This window comes from Onychomys torridus, chromosome 7 (assembly GCF_903995425.1).
Source record: "Onychomys torridus chromosome 7, mOncTor1.1, whole genome shotgun sequence".
Taxonomy (NCBI): domain Eukaryota; kingdom Metazoa; phylum Chordata; class Mammalia; order Rodentia; family Cricetidae; genus Onychomys; species Onychomys torridus.
This window is the reverse complement of record NC_050449.1, coordinates 63,900,203-63,927,407: the sequence shown is the minus strand read 5'-3', so window position 1 is coordinate 63,927,407 and position 27,205 is coordinate 63,900,203. Positions and strand designations below refer to the sequence as shown.

Here is a 27,205-nt window from a genome sequence, read left to right as displayed (position 1 = left end):
GTTTTAAAATCATAAGTAAGGCTGGAGAGATGGCTCAGAGGTTAAGAGCACTGGCAGCTCTTCCAGAGGTCCTGAGTTCAATTCCCAGCACCCACATGGTGGCTCACAACCATCTGTAATAGGATCTGATGCTCTCTTCTGACATGCAGGCAGAATACTGTATACATGATAAATAAATAAAGCTTTAAAAAAAACATAAGTAGCTAGGTAGTGGTGGTGCATGCTTTTAATCAGAGCACTTGGGAGGCAGAGGTAGGTGGATCTCTGTGAGTTTGAGGCCAGCCTGATCCACAGAGTGAGTTCCAGGACAGCCAGGGCAACACAGAGAAACCCTGTCTTAAAAAACAACAACAATGCCCCCCCCCAAAAAAAAACCAAAAAAGTATATATACGTTCACATATAAATGTGTGCATGATTATGCTGTATGCTGTGTCCAAAAGTATCAGAGTAAATTTAAAAGTATATCTAAAGTCAAGCTGGTAGAGTGCTTACCTAGCATGCATGAAGGCCTGGGTTCATGGTCCCCAGCACTGAGTAAACTAGGTATTGTTTAATGTACCATAAATGATGGTATATTCCTATATCAACATTCAGGAGGTAGAGGCAGGAAGATCAAAAGTTAAAGGCCATTCTCAGCTATATACTGAGTTTGTGGCTAGCCTAGACTACATAAGACACATTTTGAGCTGGGCACATACCTTTAATCCCAGCAGAGGCAGGCAGATCTCTAGAAATTCAAACCCAGCATGGTCTAAGGAGTGAGTTCTAGGACAGCTAGGACTACACAGAGAAACCCTGTCTTGAAAAACAAAATGAAAAACCACAAACAAACAAACAAACAAGACACCATCTCAAAAAACAAACAAACAAACAAAAACCCCAAAAAACAATCAAACAAAAAAACTTCTCTCAATAGATATCCAAAACCCTTGCTATTTCCGCCTTTGAAAGGTACAGCTCAATTTCCATCCCATGTGGACTACTCTTGGTGGCTTGCTCAGAAGAGACTGAATGTGTCGAAGTGATAATTAAGTCCAAGATCAAGATAAAAAGAACTTAGGGGGCTGGGAAGATGTCTCAGAGGTTAAGAACACTGGCAGTTCTTCCAGAGGTCCTGAGTTCAAGTCTCAGCACCCACATGGTGGCTCACAACCATCTGTAATGAGATCTGGCTCCCTCTTCTGGCCATGCAGACATATATGCAGGCAGAACATTATATACATAATAAATAAGTAAATCTTTAAAAAAAAAAAAAAAAGAACTTAGGGCCTTTTGCTCACACGCCCTGTCTTACATCACTGACTCTGGGGAAAATCAGCTGCCAATTGTGAGGACAGCGAGCTGCCCTAAGAAGAGGTCCACATAGCTATGAACAGAGATCTCTAACCAACAGCACATGAAGATTCCACTTGACACCACATCCCCAGCCCCGGGGCCAGCCTGGAGAACTGCTCTCCATCAGTATTGCACCTTTAACTGTGCTTGATTGAGTCAGAACTCATCAGCTAAGCTCATCTTGAATACCTGTCCCCACAGAAACACAAGGAAAGGCATGTGCTTACCACATTACGGAATTACTGGTCACAAATTAACTGTATTATTACCTGATACAACATTCCTAAGCCTTTACACTCAGAAATGGTCCTGGACCACAGGCTCCCTCCACTCCAGTCTTGGCTTTTACTGACTACCTCGAGCTACTGTGTTGGTTTTAGGTACTCTGTCTTGCAGTGCATATCTAGAAGTTGGATTCAGGGTTCACCAGAAGCAGAGAGAGAGGATACCAAGGACAGAGAGGGACATGGTAATTATGCAAAGGACTAAGGCAAACACGAGAACAAACTCTTAGTCGTTGTGTTCCTTATATCTAAAGCTTGAAGCTTTGCCCATATCCATCCATGTTTACTTACATCTACCAAGAAATCAAAGACCCGCGCATGCAGGGCCTTGGCGAGTGCGTCCCTGGTGTAGCAGGCCTGCTCCACATTGAGGGTCACGTGGATGGACTCCGATTTTCCTCCCCACTTACTATCCATCTGCCGACTTGTTAGCTTCTCTTTTAACCGGTCTTGGTTTATACCCAGCAGATACGCAGGAAAAGCCAAAACTGCAGAATATAAAACATGATTGTCTTTCAGAAATGTAACCATCATCTCCCAGGCACATGGAAGCCCTTGTGCGTGTGTGAGCAGATAATGGGCACCAAAGTTAACTTCTAAAATTCCACTCTATTGGTGAAGGCTTATCATGGATGCCGTGCATATCTCTGTTTGCTTTACCCAGTTGTTTTATTCTGTAAATCAATCCCTATGATTACTGAGACTTCCAATCACTGAAATCAGTGGTCCAAAAAGTAAGCAGGACAGTCCTTACTTCCTCTGCCCCACCTCCCCACCTCGCCACTGAGATCACACTGAGATACTGAAAATGGGCATTTCTCCATGCTTAAGGCAAAGACATCAACAGGAACTCAATCAACAAACATTTCTTTGGCTTTGAATAATGTTTTCTTCCTCTGGTGCAATGTTTTCATGGCCTCATTTACAGAGAACTTGTAACATCTGTTATCATGGACCCAGTAAGCCCAACAATCCCCTATTGATCGAACGCTTACATTGTGAGGGATTATAAAAAGCAGAAAATAAAGAGGAAAAGATAGTAAATAAGTAGTAAACCCTGAAGGCAATCTAGAAATTCTATTAAATGAAGAACCCTCCTGGAAAGCAGAATACATCCGAACAGACTATACAATTCTGGAAGAATTTAGAACAGGAAGCTATTAACGCTTTCTGGAGCAATCAAGGAAGGGACTTCACCTGGACTAGGCAGGGTAGGATTTGTACAGGTGTGGAGAAGGAAATGGTATATGCTAAGGGGAACAAGCTGGGAGGCAGAGGCATGGCTGGGCTGTGGTCTGTGTTGTGTAGATAAGTATCCGCTATTGCTGAAAGCTATGATTATAAGATTGGGATAGATTTTGATGCATTGGAGAAGGGTGTCCTGGATTGGGGGAGCAGGAGGCATTAGGGTCAGAAGGCCTGTGTGTATGTATTCCTGTGTTTGTGTGGGTGTGCACAAGCGCATGTAGAGACCAGGGTCGATGACAGATGTCTTCCTTGGCCACTCTCCACCTTATTTTTTGAGACAAAGTCTTTAACTGAACTTGGAGTTCATTGATTTGGCCATGCAGTTGGCCAGTAACACACAGGGATACCCTTGTCATTGTCTCTCCAGTGCTGGGATGACACGTCACAAAGTATGACTTCTATGGATGGGTTCTGGGGATTGACAACAGTTTCTCATACCTGCATATTTCACCAACTGTGTCATTTCCCCACCCAGGTTTTTACGAGACACATCACAGGGAGAGTCCTCTGGAGATGGCATGTGTGCAGAGGGGGCTGATGTTCTTGGTATCAGAGTGCACTCGTAATGCCTCACAACATGTACTGGGGTATTTTGGGGTCTCTAAAGAGAAAACTAAAAGCTCCCATGGGTGTGGAAAGTTGTTTCAGACAATAGACTTGCTAAGGGAAAAGCTATCAGGACCAATAGGACTCTCTTTATTTCTGATCAGAATGTTCAAATCTGGATAAATGACACCATTCTTGGGTATGAAAGAGTATTCAGATTTACGAATATAAACAATGAACTTTATAGACTGTAGACAGATTTTTTTTTTTCATCAGGACCGCCAGCTCCCCAATAAATGACATGGAGACTTATTATTAATTATCAAAGCTTGTCTAAAAGCTTAGGCTTGTTTCTAACTAGCTCTTATATCTTAAATTAACCCATTTCTACTCATTTACATGTTGCCACATGACTTGTGTAATAGATACAAATGAAAAATCTGAACTTGGATAGGATTCTCTCTCTCAGTATAAAATTTTGCTGATATAAAGAATGTGTTGAGATCCTGTGGATGGTTTCACCATTGTGGCATATATCAATCATCCCAACATTTATGATGGTGGAGGTAGGAGGATTGCAAGTTCAAGGACCTAGGCTAAACAATGAGATTACATCTCAAAAAAACCCAATATAGAACAACAAAACAAAATCCCTAAAGGACCCTTTTAACAGTGAGAAAATACCATCAGCTTCCCAATAAAGACTGATCTCCATAGATAGCATGGAGGGTGTTGGGACTGAATGGACTGATGCTTCTTAGCATTAACTTCTAAAGAGAGTGAGTCAATAAACATGTCCATGAAAAAAAAAGAAAAAAAAATACAATACAACATACTTCTCATCCATATGAGGATCTCACAGGTCTTCTGACCAGATTTCTTTCATAAAGACCCTGACACATTGATTTTATTTTTCATCAAAAATCTACCTCTGAAGCATTGATTTTTCCCAATGATAAGCTAATTCTTCCTTTGTACTGAGTAAAGACAGAGGACAATCATGAATCAAACTGGACATGTAGAGTTGTAGGTACCAGGAAAACATTCACCAAGTATCAGAGATGGAATAAGCCTTTCCCACCAGCATCAAGGAGGTCTCACTAGATGCCACAGGCCTTATTATCAAGTTTACAGAAGGGATGAGGAGACAGCTGAGGTGGTAAAGTTCTTGCTGTGCAAGTGTGAGGACCTGAGTTCAATCCCCAGGACCCACATAGAAAAGCTAGGTGTGGTGGTACATATTTGTAATCCCAGAGCTGGAGAGCCAGAGACAAGTAGTTGTCTGGGGTTCTCTGGCCAACCAGCCTAGCCTACATGGGGAGTCCTAGGTCCTGGTAAGACACCCTGTCTCAATAAACAAGGTGGACAGGAACAACACCTGAGGGAGACCTCTGGCCCCTACATATACACATGTGCACTTACACGGATGCACATACAATTATAGTAGCTGAGCATGGTAGCACACACCCATAATTCCAGTTACTCATGAAGCTGAGATGGGAGGCCTTCAAAGTCAAATCCATGTTGGGTTCTCTATTGAGATTCCATTAGAAACTGAAAAGTCTCCCTATTGAGGTTCCATTGAATTAGAGCATACTCACTGGGACTTTTCTTGTCATTCATGGGAACTGCACGGTGAACAGCTTCATACAGTGAATAGTCAGCTCAATGTGTCTGTTTTGTAAACACAGGATTCTTCCCAAGCCCGTAACCATGCCAAAAATGGGGAAGAATTGAGCTGTCTGGTAAATGGTTTAGGCCGTTATCTTTATGACCTTAGCTAAGGAAACCAAACAAGGCTGAGATGAGACAAAACAGACAGGAGGGAGTGACCGGACATGTGCTATCCTTCCGCATCTTGCAGCTCCCCAGCAGAAGAGGGTGGATCTGAAGGGCGGCAGGCTCTTCAGAAACAAGGCACGGAGTGTGGCCAAGAGCCAGAGCCACAAGCTTAGGGAGAGAGCTAAATAGGCTAGAGGGGAAGTATGGCACTTGGTTTGGACAAAATCCATGTCATGTTTTTCAAACACAAGGTTTTATGGCCTCGTATTTTCGTCTGTGGCTGGCCTAGTGCTGAAATTATAGTTTTGCTTAGCCTGACTTCCTCCAGGCTGTGAATTTCCATGAGGGTATGTGAGTAGGGCCGAGGCTGGGGAAGAGCTTCAGCACTGAGGCTTGGGGAAGGAGAGGCAAGAAACAAGGATTAATCAGAAGAGGTTGGTGTAAGTCCAGTGGAGTTATTCAGTCCTGGAAATCAGGAAGAACCTGGTAGGAGAATATTTCAACCCGTGAAGTATAGGAAGGAAGATTTAATGTGGAAGGTAAGGTTCAACCTAAGTTTCCTACTTAAATCTGAACTACAAGGAAGACAGAAAAGTCAAAAGGATGTAGCAAAATAAAATTCCTTCTTCATACAGTTTGAGGAAGTGGCAGGTTTGGGGATGTAACTCTGTCAGTAGAGAGCTCGCCTTGGCACGCCCCAAAGTCCCTGGTTCTAACCCCAGCATCACATAAACCAGGTGTGATGTAGAGGAAACTCAAAGTAATAAAACTGATGTTATACAGGATTTACTAATATTTTTGCGCAGGGGACATTAAGTCACACAAATGGAGCATAGCTAAAGGTGGACTGCCTCTAAAATCCCCCAAAGGTAAGTAGCCTACTGAGCAGCCTGTCAGAGACAAGGGGTGCTTGGGATGCTAGGGTATAAATGTCTACTCACCAGCACTGAGCAGCCTTTAGGCTCCATGCCCACGACAAAGGAGACTTTCAACCAGCCAACAGACCCCAATTCCCATCCCCAAAGACATACCATTCAAGAGGGGCAACACAGGCTGACAGTTAACATTAAGTCTTGGTCTAACACTGAATCCCCTGTTCCCTTATGGGAAAAAACATAATTCTGCCAGGTGGGCGAGATGACCCTGGGTAACAACCATTAGAAAAAGAGCAACATGGGTGTACTTGAAATAATTCTGGCAACATGCTATACGTCTGCTGTGTAAATCTCCTATCTGCCCAAGTGGCCAGACTTGCAGTTTTCTGTCTCTATTTAAATTGTTTGAAGTGGAACTTGGGCTGCTCCAGAAAGAGATGTAAGGATGACAGTGTTCGTAGACTGTAGAAGCTTATATAGAATTCAGTATATATATATATATATATATATATATATATATAAAATTCAGTAAAATCTTCTGTTCAAGGGTGACTGTTACTTGGCTGTTAGCCTCAGTTGACCAGGCACTTAAGAGTGTCTCATCATCTCTAAGTGTGTGGAGTGAGTTCTCACTGAGAATGCCTAGTTTTTCTGTAACAGTGGTGCACACCTGTAACCTTGCCACTTGGGAAGTAGACACATGAAGATCAGAAGTTCAATGTCATCCTTGGCTACATACCAAGTTCGAGGCAGCCTGGGCTATAAGAGGAAGGCCAAGATAAAGTAAATATAGTTTATTAGGCTTTGGTGAAGGTTCCTAACCCATTTATCAATGGGTGGGGAGGGCAAAGCGTCACATGTACTTGAACCCCTCTGTGGTTTTAAAGTAGTATTTTTTTTTCTTCAACAAAGTTCTTTTTTTTTTTTTTTAAGATTTATTTATTTATTATGTATACAGTGTTCTGTCTGCACGTATCCCTGCAGGCCAGAAGAGGGGGCCAGATCTCATTACAGATGGTTGTGAGCCATCATGTGGTTGCTGGGAATTGAACTCAGGACCTTTGGAAGAGCAAGCAGTGCTCTTAACCTCTGAGCCATCTCTCCAGCCCCCCCCCCCCAATTTAATATTTAACCACATTCAGGTAATACTTGACCCAAAGTACACAGTTTTACTATCTTGATACAGAAAAGCACACAAGTGTCTTAGTTAAGGCTTGATTGGCTTCTCAGGAACAGAAAGGAAATTCTATGCCCCCATCAGTCCAAGGTCCAATTTAAGTGGCTAGTTTGCTTTAGTATGCCAGTTTGAAAAGGATTTTAGCCCTCCCCTTCACTAGGAAAAGCTGCTCTCTAATTATGAAAAGCACAGGTAGCTTTTATTGAGCTTGGACATATACTCAGACATAAGAAAGATGGGATAAACCAGAGTTATTCACCTGACTTCTACCTCCTGAGTGCCAGAATCACAGGGATGCACCACCATGCCCTGCTTATGTGGTCCTGGGGACCAAACCCAAGGCTTTATGAATGTCAGCTACCAATTGAGCTACCCGTCCCAGACACCATCTTAATGCTTAGCAACAGATAGTGATTAAATAACTCAGGGTATAGCCAAGCAACAGGATGCTATGCAGCTATACAAAAGAAATGGATAGAGAATAACCTCCCAGATACAATGCTACCTGGAAAAACAACTGTGGAACACAGCGAGGGAAGATCACACCCAGTCCAAAAATAGCAGAAAGAATGTATATACGGTCACTTTGCAACTGCCACCTCTGGGAACCCCAGTGACCACCAGGGAGGGGAGGCAGAGGTTGGCAAAGGCATAAACAGGTACCCAGTTAACCATATTATTACTACACAACCAAGAACCCAGAACCAAAAGAAGGAATGATGGTTAGGGCTGTGTGCTTCTCTGTTAAACCAACTTGGCTCATAGCTTAGCCCTCTCTGGCCTCCACTGTTCCACCATCCCTCAGGGAATTTCACAAGCAGTTACCAGTTTCACAAGCCTACCACGTGTGGCAGGGAAGGCTGCTAACTCCGGATGTCATCACTGAACAGTGAATTCCTTGTTGCTTGGAGGGCCCAGGGACACGCTTGCTGGGTCAGGGTCTTGAATTGATACTCAAGTACAAGGAGGCAGTGAGGGTTTTACTTCTCAGGGGGCCAGAGAATCCCAGGCTCTTTTCACAGACACCACTGCCATACCAGAACTGCTAAAACGATGTGGCTAGGTATCAGTGACCCTTTTGAACCCATGGGTGCATTAGTTACATGTCACGGGTGAAGTCCAGGGAATCTACAGGCAGAGTTACCGCTATGATTAGGTCATATTCCTAAGTTTCATGCACACTCTGCATTTTTACTGTTTTCTGGACCCTCCTTGTTAAAAATATTTTGTCTTTATCAGATAAAGATAGACATCGACAGCAGACGTTAGCAGAACTTCCCTCTTTTATGAGAAAAGAAAACGAAAACATAAAAAGAGATCCTTATTTGGAATGGAAATCTCCCCACTGCATTGTCAGCAATGAGTGGGGTACTATTTATTACCAAGCATCTAAAATTATCCCCAAAGAACCCTGACAAGGGAAGAAATGCCTTCCTGGGTGGCTCGAGCGGGTGTGAGTTCTGAGAATGGCCTGGAGTGTACTGCTGATGACTGAGAGGCTGGGGTCACATGCCATAAGGTTTGCGGTAGATCACAGGCATAGGGGACCAGTGGAACTTCCTGTAGGAAGGACCCTAGTTTCCTCTGGAAGAATAAAAACGACCATTCGGGTCTCAAGGATATGGCTAAGACAGATGTTGGTCACCAGAAACGTCAACCCGATGGAAAGGCTGATTTCTCTGTGTCCAGAAATCTAATCTAACTCAGCTCCACAGGACACATTGTAAACCCACGAGCACTCCACATCATGTATTCTGTCACTTGCCTGTCAGGACATTCAGGTACCTATTCGTCATAAAGGCCAGGCCCAGCAAAGGTTTCCACCGACTGACTCGTCTGAGTCACTGAGCCAGTCCTCCAGTCATCCTTCAAGTGTGACTTCATCTTTGAAACTAGACGAGGAGCCAGCGTGGTGGCTCAGTGGGTTCTGATGACCTGATTTCCATTGCCAGGACACACATGGTAGAGGGAGAGAACCGATTCCCGGAATTGTCCTCTGACCTCCACATACATGCCATGGCCCCTGTGTGTACCCACAAGCTAAAAAATAATAATAATCAAGATGTTTACTATTATTCCAGGTTTAGTTCAAGGTTATTCTGCCAGGTCTCTCCAAGGTTAGTAATGAATAGAAATAATTTTCAAGTCATCTATGGTGTAGGACAGAGGTGTGGGAGGGAAGAGTAGGGGAGAGGAAACCACATAGGAAAGGAGGAAAGGGGAAGGAAAGGAAGAGGGAAAAGGGGCGGGACAGGGAGAGGGAGAGATAAGACAAAACAGGAGAGGGGTGGGGAAGGGAGGGGAGGGGAGGGAAGGGGAGGGGAGGTGCATGAAAGAGATCTTGTCTCTCCTGAGGCCATTTTGTTCTTTAGGACATATGACTTCTTTCTTTTCTTTTTCTTTTTTTTTCCCCCCAAGACAGAGTTTCCAAGTCTCTGTGTATACCTCTGGCTGTCCTGGAACTCACTCTGTAGACCAGGCTGGCCTTGAACTCACAGAGATCCACCTGCCTCTGCCTCCCAAGTGCTGGGATTAAAGGTGTGCACCACCATCGCCCTACTGACTTCTCATTTCTTTTTTCTTTTGTTTTTTTGGTTTTTTTGAGACTGGGTTTCTCTGTGTAGCTTTGGTGCCTGTCTTGGATCTTGCTCTGTAGACCAGGCTGGCCTCGAACCCACAGAGATCCGCCTGGCTCTGCCTCCCGAGTGCTGGGATTAAAGGTGTGCGCCACCACTGCCTGCCGACTTCTCACTTCTTGCCAATGCACCTCACTAGCAGTCTAGGCGAGGCAAAGGGGTAGGTCACGTGTGATTGGAGGGAACCCCTCGCTCCCCTCACTCCACAGCCCGGGCAGAGCTACTTACATTCTTCGCTCTCCACCGCCGCATAGTTACCCACTTCTTTGAAGCTGATGTTTCCCAAGTGGAGAATGCCAGCCACAATCTGCAACACCAGCGTCTGCTCCTCTGAGAAGATGCCAATCACATTCATGGCGTGCTGGAAGAGAGAGAGAAGTTAGCCAGACAGGCTGGCTGCTGGCTGTGTAAGCAGGGGACAAGCAAGGCACAAAGTGACTTAATGTGTCGCTTAGTCTGCAACGATGATGGGAAATCTCCATCAAACAATGTGATCAGTGACCTGCGGACTCATTCATCTTCTCCTGTGTGTGTACAAAGTGTGTGTATGTGCTTGTGTGTGTGCAGGAGCAGGTGTATGTGGAAGTCAGAGGTTGATGTTAGGTGTGTCTTCATCCTTTGATTTCCATGTTTATTTGTTTGAGACATGATACCTCATTAAACCTGGAGCTCACTGATTTGGCGAGACTAGGTGATCAACAAGATTCAGGAATCCTCCTGGTTCGGCCTCCTCAGAGCTGGGATTACAGTGTATGCTGCCAAGTCCTGTGGCTGCTACAGTTGCCCCCCCTTCCTCTTCCTCCTTTTCCTCCTCCTCCGCCTCATGGGTTCTGGGAATCAAACTCAGGGCCTCAAGGAATTTGTTACAAGCAATTTGACAAGTAATTTGCTGACCAAGCTACCATCTCCCTAGCCTTCATGTGCTATTAGAAGTCCTGCTGGAAGGGAAAGTCTGTTTTTAGATACAATATACTCTCTAGGCTAGAGTGAGTTCCAGGATAGCCAGGACTGTTATATAGAGAAACCTTGTCTTGGAACCACCCAATACACACACACACACACACACACACACACACACACACACACACACGCAACCTAGGACCACCCTAGACCCTAGAGGATCTCCAAGAAGGGAGACACTCAGGGGCCAGGAATCTAGGCAAGAGTTTCTAGGTCTGCCTTGTCCCATGTGTATTCTGGCTGCCAGCTCTCTCCAAGGACACTACTATCCCATTTCCAACCACACCAAGATGTCTTCCTCTTTGTGGAGAGGGAGATAGATAGATTTTATTAGCAAAAACTTCTTTTAAAATCCTCAGGACTACAGACCACTAAAAAGCCAAGTTTCTGAGTCCATTAAAGTGACTGAGTCTTGGATTTCTGTAACTTGAGAGAATTGTTCCCTGGGACAATGTTGGGCCTTTTGTTCACAGTTTCTTCCTTGTTCCTGGAAGACTGTGGCTGTATAGTCTTGGGACCTGGGTTCCTGTCACTTCTGAGCATAGACCAACTCCCCTTCCATTCTGGGTGCCCCCTCAGTTCTCAGCAGACAGACAGGCCTGAGCTTGTTATTGACTCAAAGGACAGTGTCAAAGCGGTCCTTGAAGGATAAGTGGATGGCAGGCCTACCTGGAGAATGTTCTAGACTGGATGACTTAGCTTAAGCTCAGGCAGGTCACAAACCCTTGAAAAATCTAGTGTTGTAACCTAGACTGTGACATGGGAACAGCTCAGAGCACAATGATTACCCTTTGACCTCAAAACTCAGAGGTAGCAAAAAAAAGTCTTTGGAAATAGAAGAATGAGATCAAGAGGATGAAAAAACTAAACAAAACTGGAAAGTGTTCTCGACTTTTGTTTTGTTTTTTATTTTTGTTCAAAACAGGGTCTCATTATGTCGCTCTGATAATCTTGGAACTCACTCTGTAGACCATACTGGCCTTGAACTCAGTAAGATCCACCTGCCTCTGCCTCCCAAGTGCTGGGATTAAAGGTATGTGCCACTATGAACAGCCAGAACCCATACACACACACACACACACACACACACACACACACACACACACACACAATGTATATATATATATATATATATTTAATTTTTTTTAAACCTTTGTGTGTCTGTGTGAATGCATGCTATATGTGTGCAGGTGCCCACAGATGTCAGAAGAAGGTATTTGATCCCCTGGAATTCTGAGCAGGTGTAAGCTGCTGGATGTGGCTGCTGGAAACTGAACTTGAGTTCTCTGCAAGAAAAGCAAGCCCTCTTCTCCAGCCCCTAAATTTTCTATGTTCAGCTAAGACCATAAGCTGGCTTGTGGCCTTCGTTAGAAACAGCTCCACGTACTGGCTGCTCAGCAAACAAGCACGCTAAACTCATCTTCCCAATTGTCTTCGTCTCTCAGAACACTCCTGCCGGAGGATAATGACAATTTAATTCTTACTCATTTCAAACCATTGTACGACAACCGGGACATGGCTCTCCAAGGTGCTGAATATACCCACACTTACCAGGGTTTCTTGGAATTCCCGTTTGTCATCAATGTCATCGACCTTGTAGGACCCCGAGAGACTCAGGTAGCAATAGTAGTCCATGCTGGTGATGCCAAGGCTTTGCTTCTGCTCTGCAGAGGCACCCTCGATGAGCTGCCATGAGAACACACAGGATATGTCAAGACATGGTCCACGAATCACCCACAGTCACCTCATGGTTTCAGGATTACCATCCCTGAGCCCAGGTGGAGAAAACTCTCTAAACTCATATTCCGAAATTCTCAGGGGTTCTCCCCTGCAGAATCTGAGTGAGTTTATAAAAATATCATTTTGGGTTGTAGTTGTCTTAACCCCAATTCAGTGTGCAAGCTCCAGTTTTTGTTGTTTACTGTGTATGGGTGTTGCCTGTATGTATGTATGTGTACCATGCACACACCTAGTGCCCATGGAGGCCAGAAGAGGGCATCAGATCCCCTGGTAATGAGTTAGAGATGGCTGGGAGACATGTGGGTTCTGGAACCTGAACCTGGTCTTCTGAAAGAGCACTCTTAAGTACCGAGCCATCTCCCCAGCCCAACTTCCAGTTCTTAACTCTGATAAAGCCTGAGAGAGCTCAAGTTTTCTTCCTGTCAGCCCGAGAAATGTATGCTGTACTAGTGACTCTGGGGAAAAGTAGACTACAAAGTAGACCACAGCCACTGAGTTCCTGCCCAACTTAGCTCTTCTATGCTTCTCAACCCAGGGGGTGTATTTCAGAATGGCCACGGGTTATTTCTCTGGCATTCTGAAACCTCCTGACCTACTGAGTTCCTTTGCTCGCTTCGTGCTTATGGTTCAAGATGGGAGTTCTTTGCTTCCTGTTCCTGCCATCATGCCTGCCACTTGTTGCCATGGTGTCCCCACCATGGCCTCTGACCCTCTGAACTATAAACCCAAATAAAATCTTTTTTCCCCATAAGTTGCCTTGGTCATGGTGTTTTAATCACAGTGGCAGAAAAGTAACTAACACAACCACTGTCCCCAGTTAATTCGGTGCTGGGGATTGAACCTGAGGCTTTGTGCACGCTAGGCAAGCACTCTACCAACCAAGCCTCATCCCTAGCCCCTTAACAATCCTTTTGTACCACCCATTCCCTTTCCCCTATTTTTGCTCTCGTCTGAAGACCACACCTCCTTCCTGTTCAGTCTTCTCGCTCAGACACATGTGCCCTTCTCTCTCGCATCTCCAAACACCCACTTCCCGGCTCTGCTGCACATGCTGCTCTCTCCGCCTTCACTGAAAGTTGGTCCTTGACGCTGAGCTTCTTCAACCACACGGCCTGCTTCTGAGCTCACTGGGATATAGCCACACCCGATAGCATATCCTCTTACCGCTCTGACAAAATTGCTCTCCTGCCCTTCTTTCTCATGGCTCAGTGCAGCAGGCTGCTCTCAGTCTTGGCCCCACTTCCTTCTCCCAAGAGCTTAGAGATTTGATCCTGAGGCTTTCTGGAGAGCAGCACTGACCCCGCCAGGCCCCTTTATCCTACATATGTGTCCCCTGGTCCTGGATAGACACCACATTTCTTTCCATATTTGCTATGTAATTTTTTTTTTAACAAAAAGGTACTGAAAGACTTGGTTGCCATTGAAGATGCCTGTGTAACTGAGAGATTGATGGTGAGCTTCTCCCATAAGTTAATTTCTTTCTAACCTAGAGATCCTAGAACAAAACCAGACCAAAGAGAAAGCAAACTACAGATCTCTAATATGAAAATAATCATTAAGTTAACTTGAACATTATAGTTTCAAATATGGCATGCTTATATTTCTATACACTCAGAAACATTTTTCTAAATAGCTGATGGGCAAGGTCTAGAGGCACATATTTATGATCTCGCTACTTGAGAGACTAAGGTAGGGGATCTCAAGTTTGAGGCCCGACTAGGTTACCAAGTGAGTTCAAGGCCAGCCTAGTCACTTAGTGAGACTCTCTCTCAAAATAGAAGAAGTGAAAAGAAGGTTGAGGATCTAGCTCTATGGAAGAGTGCTTGCCTGGCACATAGGAGGCTATGGGTTAGCTCTCTAGCACTGGACAATTAAAAACAACAACTGAACTGGATGATTGCTAAAGCCTGAAACATACTTAAGCATCTTGAGGGCTAGAGAGATGGCTTAGTGGTTAAGCACACTTAACTACTCTTGCAGAACTTCTGGGTTCAGATCCCAGCACCCACATGGTGGCTCACAACCATCTGTAACTCCAGTTCTAGAGGATCTTACTTACACCCTTTTCTGAACTCCAATGACATTAGGCATACATGTGGTACACAGACATAAATGCAGGCAAAACATCTATACACATAAAATAAAATTTAAAAATCTTTAAAAAAAAATCATTTTTTAAAAGCATCTTGCTCTCTGTGCTGACCTAGACTCTGCTTGGTTCTGAGGGTCTGAGTAGGGGTATGCTGAGCTTGATCTGAGGATCCCAAGCCTACTGAAATACACTCATCCAATAGTGAGTCTGTTGGAGGTATCTGCCCGTGGACATTTTGTTCCTATCACCTGACTCCTTGCTCAACACCTCCTCCTGTCTCTATCTGGGGTGCTCCCTCCTTAGTCATCCCTGACTTCCCATATCTCCAACTCTCCCCCGACAAATTCCTATTTGGCAAATCATCAAACAAACACTTCTACTTCCATTTTGAAGTTTGTCAACAATTTCTTAATCATTTAACTTTGGGGAAATTTGCCTTGTGACCCTAATTAGAACTCAACACTCCTTGAGAACAGGGGCATTCTCGTGCCTGTTTTAGACACTTGCACAAACCCCAGGGGCATCTCTCTGGGCTTGTTAGGCTGCCGCCTACCCCTGAGGGAAAAAATTGATCACATTATTATTCATGCTACTACACACTTGGAGATCAGAAGACAACCTGGGGGCTCTTTCTCACCAGGTGGGTCCCAGGAATTGAACTCAGGTCCTCAGGCTTGGCATCAAGGGTCTTTCTCCTCTGAGCCATCTCACTAGCCTCCCCAGTTTTGTTTTTTAATATGGAGAAGGAACAAAATAGTGAGAAAGAAAATCTATGAAGGAAAACCTGGTAGAATATGTGGAAACTCCTTTCTCCTGGGTTCCTCATCACCACCCTGGACTTTTCCAGAAGGAAGTTGGAGATCTTGCCACCATCTGGTTCCCCACCTGGACTGAACTGGATTTCAAAGTATTTTCCCTGCAAGAAAATTAGCAATTTCCTTTAGTACTTGGTAAACAAAAACACAGTGCTCCAAACAGACTTTGAATACACGGTATAATTCAAGGAAATTCATTACTGGAAGACATTCTGGCTTACTCCCGGCTCTGAGCTAGACTTCCTTATATTTTTCATAGCAAACAATACCCCCGAGCTTGCTAGTCACACAGTTCTGCATTCATTGAATCAATCCCATGGCCAGACTAAATAAGGAGATGCTTGTAACTCACTCACTTTCTCCCCATCTATGTCTGTCTGAAGACTGGGACAGAAAACCATAGAGTGCCAAGGTTGCCACACTGTTCTTCTAGAAGAATGTATTAATCTTCAATCAACAGGGTTTTGGTTATTATCATTCTCTATAATGCTTGCCTATCTAAGATACAGGAAATTGCAATGGTTTTAAACTTACATTTCCTAATAATTAGTGAGAGTATCATTTGATGCTATCAGGCATAACAGAGAGAGAGAGCGAGACAGACAGACAGACAGACAGACAGACAGACAGACAGACTTTTCGCCTCTTTGATGTCATTAAGCATGACACAGAGAGGAAAAAATCTATACCTCCCGCCCCCATCAGAGTTATATGGTTATAAACACTGGGCCCTTGCTATTTCTAAAGATTGAGTTATCCTCTCAGAATATAACAGGAAAAGGCAAGGGAAGTCATAATGTTTTCCCTGCTCTCTAAGGAAGGCAAGTATGGGTGGGTAGCTAAAGGGTTAAAGTTGACAGTGTCTATTTTTGCAAGGCAGGTTAAGAATGATAATTAGGGGAGAAAGGTCATGTGGAAAATTCATTCATGGCATCTTTCTTCTGTCATTACCTAGAAAGGTCTGAATAAAACATCCCAAATACGAAAGATGAAGCAAGCAAGAATAATAGCAGACAATGACGGGCATGCAACAGGTTTCACAGAGAGCTATCAGAGAACTTGACAGTGACTACCTGAGACCGCCGGAAGACGTCTCTAGGAAGAGACCTTCCTTTCTGAATAAAAGCCATTGCCAACATGGTGGTATACATCTGAATTCCAAAACATGGGGATGGGGTTGGGAGGCAGAGACAGGCCATCTTAGGCTACATAAGGAATTTAAGGCTAGCCTGGGCTATGTGGGAGATTGTCTCAAAAGAAAAATCATTAAATGAAAAAAATTAAGTATATGCTATTTTTTTTTTAAGTGAAAAAGAAACTGTTTTTCTTTGAAAGTCCCACCCACTATTTATCTTGAAAATGGCCCACTGTCAGCCTCACAGATGGCTCTTGCCTGAGTGCCAGACAGGCTGTATGGTTGAAATAGGACACTAAATCTCTAGGCATGTTTTAAAAAGATTTATTTAGTTATTTATTATGTACACAGTGTTCTACTTGCATGTATGCCTGCATGCCAGAAGAGGGCACCGGATCTCATTATAGATGGTTGTGAGCCACCATGTGGTTGCTGGGAATTGAACTTAGGACCTCTGAATGAGCAGCCAGTACTCTTAACCTCTGAGCCATCTATCTCACCAGCCACTGTAGGCATTTGTATTTGTTTTTGTAATACACCTTTTGGCCTTTTGGAATGGTCACATTTCAATACTCCACTGCCAAGACTTCCAGTCAGAAACATTTAAGAAAGGCATTCACAACACGGCAAGGGTGACCTTGTCCTAACCCTGGGTACACGGAGTTAGGAGGCACTGTGGTCAGGGACTCTTCATTCTGTTAGTATACAGAAAGCAGATTCAGAAATCCAGGTGAGGCCTAGAGGAAGGAAAGGTCTCCCAGGTGCTCCCTTACCCCAAGTGTCTCCTCCCTTCAGACCAAGCTCAAAGGAGCCAAGTCCCTGCAAGCAGGCCTGCATCTCGGGCTTCCTCTAGTCTAATCACTTCTTTCCTTCAGGCACCTGAAAACTTCCCCAGGACAAGGACTCTCCCTTCCATCAACTGTTATTTTTCTTACTAAGGTAACTCAAGGGGTGAGCCAATTTTGAAGTTATCTTGTTTGCATTCAAAACTCAAAATAATTTCTGTCAAAGGACACACTGCTTAGAAGGTAAAGGAGAGACTGAAAAGCCCGTCCCCTCAGGATGCGGGAGGTGCTCCTGGGACCCGAGTCTGGACACTTACGAATCGGCTGGAGTTGTTGTTGCGTACTGTCTTGGCATTTCCAAAGGCCTCCAGGAGGGGGTTGGACTGCAGGATGATATCCTTGACATGCTGTTGCAGCAGACAAGAGGGTGTTAGGAAGATAACGGATGCTTATCACACGAGGTCAAACTCAACATTTCCCCAAGTCCTGCTTTCTGAATACCGTAAGGTAAGAGGCCCCAATCCGTATGTCCTGGAGAGTTTCTGGATAATTCATTGTAGTTTTGCTTCGTTTTACTGAGATAGGATTTTACTATGTAGCCCTGGCTGGCCTGGATCTCACTGTGTAGACTAGGCTGGCCTCAAACTCACAGAGATAGATCTGCTTCTGCCTCCTGAGTGCTGGGATTGAAGATGTACATTTCTATGCCCAATTTTTCTTTCTTTCTTTCTTTCTTTCTTTCTTTCTTTCTTTCTTTCTTTTTTTTTTGAAACAGAGTGACATGTAGCTCAGGCTAGCCTCAACCCTGATATGTAGCTGAAGATAACTTTGAACTCCAGATCTCCCTGCCTCCACTTCCCAAATGCTAAGATTATAGGCAGGTGCCACCACACATGGTTTACACAGTGCTGGGGATCGAACCCAGGCCTTGTGGCTGCTAATCAAGTACTCTGCCACCTGAGCCACCTCTGCAGTTGGTAATTTATTCATGTATTCTTGCACGGCCACAGAATGCTACTTATGTGACTAGGTTCCCCAACCCCTCTTAGTTTGGAGCAGCATCCTAAAGCTGGAGTGCCACCAGGAGCCCAGAGTCCACACTGGTCTGGGACTGGTTTTCCATGCTGCTTGCTGTGACTGGCTCCTGCACTCCCGGGTAGGTTGACAATCACAGTGGGGAGGAAAGAGAAGCATGAAGAAGTCTCCTCCCCCAGTGTTCCACTCCCGACACTGGAGGCAAGACTTAGCTAGATGGCAATGAATCGAATCAGTTTCTCCTTCCCAAACATCTATAGAAACACAATCTTGTGTTGTCTCAAACTTTAAATGTGCACCAGTGCCCTGGGAGTCTTGTTAAAATGCAGAGGTAGGTTTAATAGGTCAGGGGCAGGGCCCAGGAAGCTGCATTTCAAAGCAATCCCTGCTCCCAGGGAGCTTGCAGCTAAGGCTGGGTCAGACCCTCAGGACCTACACGGTGGAAGGAGTGAGCCAACACCCTTAAAGCAGCCCTGGCCTTACTGCCTCTTCCAGCATGGATTCACACTGAGGTCAGCCAGGGGCAACAGCACATGTTATGACACAGCTCCTGGCAACAACAGGAGAAGAATTTAGTGTGCACACTCCAGTCCTATGCCAGACTTAAAGATGTGCAAAACACATCACAGACATGAGGCTTCTCAGCGGATAGGACCCAGTGCTGGAAAAGGCTTTGGACAGTGACTTCTCCTTCTACGTCTAATCATTCACATGCTATGGTTAAATGTGTTCCAGAAATAACAAGTCTTCTGGCTCGTGCTCTTGAGCTACTGACTAATTTGAAGCCAAGAGTTCTGGATCAATGTCCTCAAAGGAAAACAGGAAGAGAAGAATCAACAATAACCGTCTGCAGCTTGGCCATTGGGTCACAGGCCATAGCAAACAGGGTTAGAAGAAGGTACTAAAACTGACTATGGGATGAGCCTATGTGCTCCTGTGGTACCCTCAAACATCCCAGAAGAGAGAATGCCACAAGGCTTGGGAGGGAGCATCCCATTCCACACAAGCAGTGATAGTCACTAGCTCCAACGCAAACTCTGGGTGGTCCCACCATCTGGTCAGTTCCAGACTTAACTCCATACCTAAGCTGCCTCTCTCCTTTATAATTCAGGGCTATATATAAACTTTGCATATCTTTGAAAGGTCAATTTGGAATATGTGAATTTTTATTATTTCTCTCAATCAATCGTATTTTTGCAGGCTAGATGTGCTACACCACTTAATGATACTCAGTTTCTCTTAGGGAGACACAGGAAGAAATGATCTTGAAGCTTTTCCCATTAAAAATAAAATCATAGCCTTATTTAATTATTATTATTTTTTTAGTTTTGGCTGCAGTGCTGGGATTAAACAAACTCAGGACAATGGATTCAGGCATGCTAGGCATGCATTCTTTCTCTCCTCTCTTTTATTACTTTATTATTTATTTATTTATTTATTTATTTGGGTTTTTTTCAAGACAGGGTTTCTCTGTGTAACAGTCCTGGAACTCACTTTGTAGTCCAGGCTGGCTTCAAACTCACAGAGATCCTCCTGCCTCTGCCTCCCAAGTAATGGGAATAAAGACACATGCCACCAACATCAGCTTTCTTGTATTACTTTTTAGAAGATGTTTTCATGATGCCCAGACTGGCCTCAACCACCTCCCTAGCGCTAGGATTATATGCATGTAACCACCACACTTGGTCTATGCAGTGTAGGGGATGAACCCCAGGGCTTGGTGCTAGCTAGGAAGTTCTCTCACCTAGCCCAGCCAAGCTTCTGAACACCACGCTCCATGCCCAGCTCAAGAGATCAGCTGAATCCTTAGCTCATCTGATAAAGTGGTTACCCAGCATTTGTGAAGCCCTGGGCTCCAGCTCCAGCTCCAAATACATAGTTAGTGATGCATTCCTGCAACCCCAGAGGTAGAGGCACAAGGTTGAGAAGTTTAAGGCTATCCTTCCCAACTTAGTAAGATCCCATCTCAAAACAACAAACAACAAAACATTAGAACTGCTGTGTGAGATGGTGCCTATGTGTAACTAGATTTTACTGAGACAGCCTCCGTAGACCTGTGCTATCAGATGCTCCTATCAGCAACAAAAGTGACTGTGCTCCGACATTTTTTACCAGCAATGTTTATAAAAACTACAGGAGTTCTGACGATGTGATAGGTATAATTATTATTGATGATGATGATGATGATGATGATGACGATGATGATGATAGTGGAGTTTTTGTTTGTTTCCTTGTTTTGTTGAGAAAGAGAGATTCATACAACTAAGTCTGGCCTTGCTAGCCTTAAACTTGCTGTGTAGTCAAGCCTTGAACTTCTGATCTTCCAGTTTCTACCTCTGAGTGCTGGGATTACAGGCGTGCACCTTCATGCCTGATGCATGTGGTGCTGGGAATGAACTCAGGGCTCTGTGCATCCAGGTGAGCTTTCTACCAGGTGAGCTAGACAGATCCCCAGTTCTGATGTAGCTTTAATACAAATTTCTCTTATTTTCATGTTCGATGAATAACTTCAGCTTCCCTTCATCTCAGCTACCTTTCATATCTCTCATTCTCCATTTGAATGGCGGCCCTTTTGATTAATTCCTAAGAGCTCATTACATATTAGAAATGCCACTATGAAAACATAGTTTCTTTGTACATTTCATGTACCTTGGTTACACAACCTGTGCTCTGCAAATCTGTAGCTCTTTGCAAAGCTACAAACAGATCAAAAGTGTGCGGCACCACGCGCAGCTACACCACAGACTCACCTGGACCTTGGGGCCTCCTCCGGACACTCTGGAGACATAGCTCATGATGTACTTGGCAGCCACTGTCTTCCCAGCACCACTTTCGCCACTGAGGAGAGAAAGACAAACACCATGAAGTGGTCCCTGCCAGCTCCTTCATCCACTGTCTCCACAGGAACAAGTCACAGAGAAACCAGGACTCAGGTGGGGGTGGGGACCAGCATGGAGCTAGTAGAGGAAAGTGGGGACCACAGCAGGAATAACTCACTCCTCTGACCTGGGTGAGCAGGACATAGTCTGAGCCTTTAACCAGTGCCAGACAGTTGAGTTTTCTTCCCTTTTCTTTTTTAGTGATTTATTTTTATTTTATGTGCATCGGTGTTTGACCTGTATGTATGTTTGTGTAAGTGTGTTGGAGCCTCTGGAACTGGAGTTATAGACAGTTGTGAGCTGCCATGTGGGTGTTGGGAATTGAACCCAGGTCCTCTGGGAGAGCAGCCAGTGCTCTTAACCGCTGAGCCATCTCTCCAGCCCCAGTTAAGTTGTCCAATCATAGGAGGCATGATTAGGAAACTATAAATATCAGAAGGATAGAATTTTCCAAACATTACAAGTAACATCCACACACGTTTTTGTATATGGAAAAAAGAAGGCTATGAAGTAATTTCACCTCACATACTCCACTCTAATTATAGACAAAACATAGTTATAATTTCATTTTTATTGTTGAGACAGGGTCTCACTACATAGTTAAGGCTGGCCTTGAACTCAAAATCCTACTGCCTCGGTGCTGGGATTCAAGGCATGCACGAGCCACCTCCCCCAGTCAACAAAAACGATTCTTGAAGGACTAGGGGTATATAGTGCAGAGGTAAGCCTCCTGAGATGCATGAGGCCCAGGATTCAAGTCCAAAAAGCCCCATTTTTCAAAATATTAGCAGAGATTTGGGTCAGGGTAAGGCGACAATGGGAAAGCTGTTCATTTCGATAATTCTTTCCTAACCTTTTTGTCATGCTGTGCTATTTTGTTTATATATACATACACATAAATATACATGTATCTAGACATATATACATATGGAAATGTATATATATATACATACGAATATATATATGCAAAAATGGGCACTCTGAGGTTTCAGACTCTGCCTTGATGTAATGCAAGCTTCCTTATTTTAGAAGTGCTAAAATTAAATGATGAGGCAATATTAATCACATCCTGAGAAACAAAGACTACCTTCCGCTGGGTGGCCAGAGTACACAGCAGTAGCCTTTTGTTAATAGTCTGCTCTCCAAAAAATCCCCATTCTTTCCTCAAAATCCCCCTGAATTCATAATGACCTCAATTCCAAACATGCTCGACTCCAGCTGAAGCCTCACCATTCTGTGCATAGCCTTGATGTTGCCAAAATAGAGCTTGTTAAAGAAACACACATCTAGAAAAGGGCCTAGCATGAAAACTGCAGGCTGCCCTAAGTTCATAGGTTCATACTTATTGTTCTTGGTGTCAAGAAACCGGAGGTGCACATCTTATGTCCTATGAAACTCAAAGACTAGGTGACATCAACAAATGTTTTCAATTGTAGAATGTTCTCCCTCCAGCCACCATCATCAGAGCAGCTGTGACTACTTACAAGCGGCCTTCAAGAGCCTGCTTGTCAGGTGTTGATGTCCCGGCAGAGGAGGAGAGGGTGGGTGGGTCACTGGATCCTCACCTGGATTCCAGGGAGCCCTCTGGCACGATCTCCTTTCCAGCTGTATGTGATTTTGCCCCAGCTGCAGCCGGCCTCACAGAGGCTCTACTTTATGACTTACTTTATAAGTTGTAACAGTGTAAACACTGAAGAGCTTTGGAAAGAGGAAGTGTGGCCTTCCAGAAACAGTTAAGATAATTATGAGACTGTAACAAGTACAGACCAGGCAGCTAAGGCTCCGCAGCAACAATGTATCTGCAGCAGGTTGATAACGATATAAAAATAATGCAGGAAAAAGAAAGGGCAGGGCAACTAGAAAAGATATTCCTACGTCCTAGTTGGCTCTCTGTGGCTGTGATAAAACACCATGACAAAAATGGCCGGGCGGTGGTGGCGCATGCCTTTAATCCCAGCACTGGGGAGGCAGAGGCAGGCGGATCTCTGTGAGTTCGAGGCCAACCTGGGCTACCACATGAGTTCCAGAAAAGGCGCAAAGCTACACAGAGAAACCCTGTCTCGAAAAACAAAAAAAAAAAAAAAAAAAGCAACTTAGTTTGGTTTCTAGCAGGGCATCATCAAGAGACACCAAAGCAGGGGCTGCAGAGAGATGGCTCAGAGGTTAAGAGCAGTGCCTGCTCTTCCAGAGGTCCTGAGTTCAATTCCCAGCACCCACATGGTGGCTCACCATCATTTGTACTTAGATCAGGTGCCCTCATCTGGCCTGCAGGGACACATGCAGGCAGAACACTGTATATGTAATAAATAAATCTGAGAGAGAGAGAGAGAGAGAGAGAGAGAGAGAGAGAGAGAGAGAGAGAGACCAAAGCAGGAACCTAGAGACCACAGGAGTTCTGCTTGCTGGCTTGCTCCCTATGGCTTGCTCAGTTTGTTTTCGTATATACCCCAGAAGCACCTGGACCCCCACCTCAATCATTAATCAAGAAGATGCCCCATAGACATGCCTACAGACAATCTGGGGGAGGCAGCTTTTCCCTTGAGGTTGCTCTTTGACTCTGGCTTGTGCCAGTTGACAAAATAACCAGCACAGACCGGTTAGGTGGCTGCTACATAAATGATTCTTTTCTAAAATTGCATGGTGCTACCATTGAACCCTGAGCTTCATGCATGCCAGGCAAGTGATCTACCACTGAGCTACAAACCCAGCCCTGATAGTGATGTGGTTTCTTCTTTTTAAAAAAATAATTATTATTTTATTTTTAACTACTTGTATGTCTGTGGCTGTGTGTGGGTATGTGCACGTGAGTGCAGTGCCTATGGTGGCCAGAAGGGGGTATCAGATTCCACTAGAGCTGGAGTTAACAGGCAGCTGAGGGTCATCCAACAGGATTGCTAGGAACTGAATTTGGGTCCACTGTGAGAATAATACACACTCTGAACCACAAGGCCCTGAAATTCTCTTAATGCTTACATTTTTATTTTGTTTTTATGGCTTGTGTGTGTGTGTGTGTGTGTGTGTGTGTGTGTGTGTGTGTGTGTAGTGTTTGTGTAGATGCAGGTGTCATACAGGTGCTTGTGCACATCTGTGCACATGTGTGTGGAAGCCAGAGGATGTTAGAATGTCTAGAATGTCTTTTCCATTACTTTCCACCTTAATTTATTTATTCATTCATCCATCCATCCATTCATTCATTCATTTATCTGTCTTGAGGTAGGGTCTTTCACTGAACCCACAGCCTCCTACTTATTGGCTAGATTGGCTGGCTACTGAGCTCTGGGGATCTACCTCTCCCTTGCCCATTCTCAATGCTTGGGTTACAGAGGGCTTACCGAGATGCCTGGCTGGCACTTATGTTTTTGTTTTTGAGACAGGCAATTAACTATGTATTTTGTATTTTTCAAAACATCTTTTCACAAAAAAGGAAGGATCGCATCACAATGAAATGAATACTCATCACTTTCATTACATTACTATTCAACTTTTTTATGTATCACCATGACTAATCAGGTTTTTGTAAGATTACATTTTTATATTTAGAATTCCTTAGAATAAGCTGCCAGAGAGAAAACCACAGCAAACCTAGGAGAGTTCTAAAGTAAAAGTCTAACTATCCTTTTTAGTGCCCTTGTTTAATAGTGTGACCAGACATCATTTACTGTTGTCTCTTAAAAATGTTTTTAAAGGGGGGGAGGCGCTCATGCCAACGGTACACATGTGGAACTCAGAAGTCAGGATGATTTGAGGGAGATGTTCTCGACTTCAATCATGTGGGTCCTAGGGAATGAACTCAGGTCACTAGGCAAGAAGCACCTTTGAGGACCAACCTGTCTCTCGAACCCGATCAAGTCTTGTATCTCATCGTTTGAAGCCAAAGAGCAGAATCAGAATGGAGAGAGTAACTATTTCCACATATTAAAATAAGTAATGTCAGGTCCAAAAATAGGACATCCGCATTCTCAGTAGCTGTGATTTTCTTTTCTAGGCAATTTAAAATAATCAGTTCTGGCTAAACATTGATCTGAATGCTCGTTTCTTGGTTTCAGTTCATAGGCACTTAAAGGAAAACTTTATTGATTGCAGCCGGTAATTTGCTCAAAATAATGGCACAATAATAGGATGTTCCATAATGCTGGAGCTTACAGTGTATCTGACCATGATTGCCCCGGCCTGCTTGAGAGGGGAAGCGCTGTCTAATGTGAAGACACTGTGAAGGCATGAGACATGGTACAGCACACCCCACACCGCTCACTCGGTAGCTCACAGCAGCCATAGCAATTGGCCTTGCCCGTGTATGCAGACCACCTCTCCCAATTCCATTGTTCGGTTTGACTTCTAGGGAGAAAGGGCAGAAAACGGTGGAAGTTCAGTTGGCGTGGTGGTGCATGCCTGCAGTCTCATCCCTGGGGCTGAGGGAGAGGGATCAAATTCTGTGACAGTTCGAGATACATACCACAAGACTGCCTCAAACACGAAGGGCTAGGGATGTAGCTCCCTCCACTGCAGAGTGCTCACCTCACCTGCTGTCCTAGTTAGGGTTGCTGTTACTCTGATGGAGCATCATGACCAAAGGCAACGTGGGAAGGAAAGGGTTTATTTGGCTTACATTGCCACATCATTGTTCACCACTGAAGCAAGTCAGGACAGGAACTCAAACAGGACAGGAACCTGGAGGCAGGAGCTGATGTAAAGGCCTTGGAGGAGTGCTGCCTACTGGCTTACTCATGGTGGTTTTCTCAGCCTGCTTTCTTATAGAGCCCAAGACCAACAGCCTAGGGGTGGTCCCATCCACCATAAACTGGGCCCTCCCGCATCAATCGTTAGCTAAAATAATGCCCTACAGGCTCACTTGCAGCCTGATCTAATGGAGGCATTTTCTCAACTGAGGTTCCCTTTCTTCAGAGGACTCCAGCTTGTGTCAAGTCACCATGAAACGAGCCAGCGTACATGCCAAAGGCCCTGAGTTTGATTCCCAATGCAGAAAAAAAGGAAACAAACAAGAAAAAAAAAAAAAAAACCAAAAAATTCCTTTATAAATCAGGAAAGGGGGTGGTGTGGGGGGCTGGCAAGAAGGCTCAGCAGTGAAAGCATTTGTTGCCAGGCCTTGCAACCTGAGTTCAGTCCCCAGGATGCAGTGGAAAGAGAGTGCTGAGCCCTGCGAGTTGTCTTCTGAACTCCACACATTCGCTGTGGCACACACACACACACACACACACACACACACACACACACACGTGCACAAAAAAACAAATAAGAAGTGAAAAAAAATTAATTAAGGAACCTCACCAGTGATCCTTATCTAGGACAGCTCAATCTTCTAGATTCTTCTCTCATCCTCAGAAGTCTAACCTCCAAGGGCAGTTTCTATACTAGGAACACTTAACTAGTATAGTGCCCCAGTTTGCCCCAGAGATCAGCAATTCAAAATCAAAGTCAAGACAGACTTTATAGGAAATCCCAACCTAAATAGGAAACAATAGGACGTTTGTGTGTTAGCTGTAAAAACCGAAACTTCAGCCATTTACGATGTTGTGTTACCAACTGGATTCTAGGGGACTGTAACTGCTTTTGTGAGTCAGGCTGTTCCTTGCTTACAAAGCAACAGTGCTTCCAATTCCCTTCCAGTTACTCCAGCAAGTGTGAAAGCATTTCAGCTTTTGTGTTGCTGACTCAGACATCTTGACTGCTGGAAGACTCCATCCAGGGTCTGGAAATCGCTCAGCACTGTTTCTCCATAGCTGCTGTGTCCTTGCGGCTGACTGGATGAATGCAAATGAGGCACATTTGTTTCTGTTGGTGTTTCAGGAAATGTAAGGCAAAACAGTAACCGTGCATGCATTTTTCCCCCAGCACACAGGGTCAAAGCCCTCTTCTTGACAA

The 27,205-nt window shown here is 44.5% G+C and overlaps 1 protein-coding gene across 1 annotated transcript in view; it reads right to left on the bottom strand.

Annotated features, from left to right (window-relative positions):
- Myo1e (myosin IE) overlaps nucleotides 1-27,205 on the bottom strand; it is a 207,364-nt gene that overhangs the window by 71,888 nt on the left and 108,271 nt on the right. The window contains exons 5-10 of the mRNA XM_036193544.1: nucleotides 21,197-21,284; nucleotides 17,729-17,818; nucleotides 15,461-15,592; nucleotides 12,396-12,530; nucleotides 10,113-10,245; nucleotides 1,912-2,108 (exon numbers count right to left, since the gene is read on the bottom strand). Coding sequence (XP_036049437.1) covers nucleotides 1,912-2,108; nucleotides 10,113-10,245; nucleotides 12,396-12,530; nucleotides 15,461-15,592; nucleotides 17,729-17,818; nucleotides 21,197-21,284 — 775 coding nt within the window. The remainder of the gene's footprint in view (nucleotides 1-1,911; nucleotides 2,109-10,112; nucleotides 10,246-12,395; nucleotides 12,531-15,460; nucleotides 15,593-17,728; nucleotides 17,819-21,196; nucleotides 21,285-27,205) is intronic.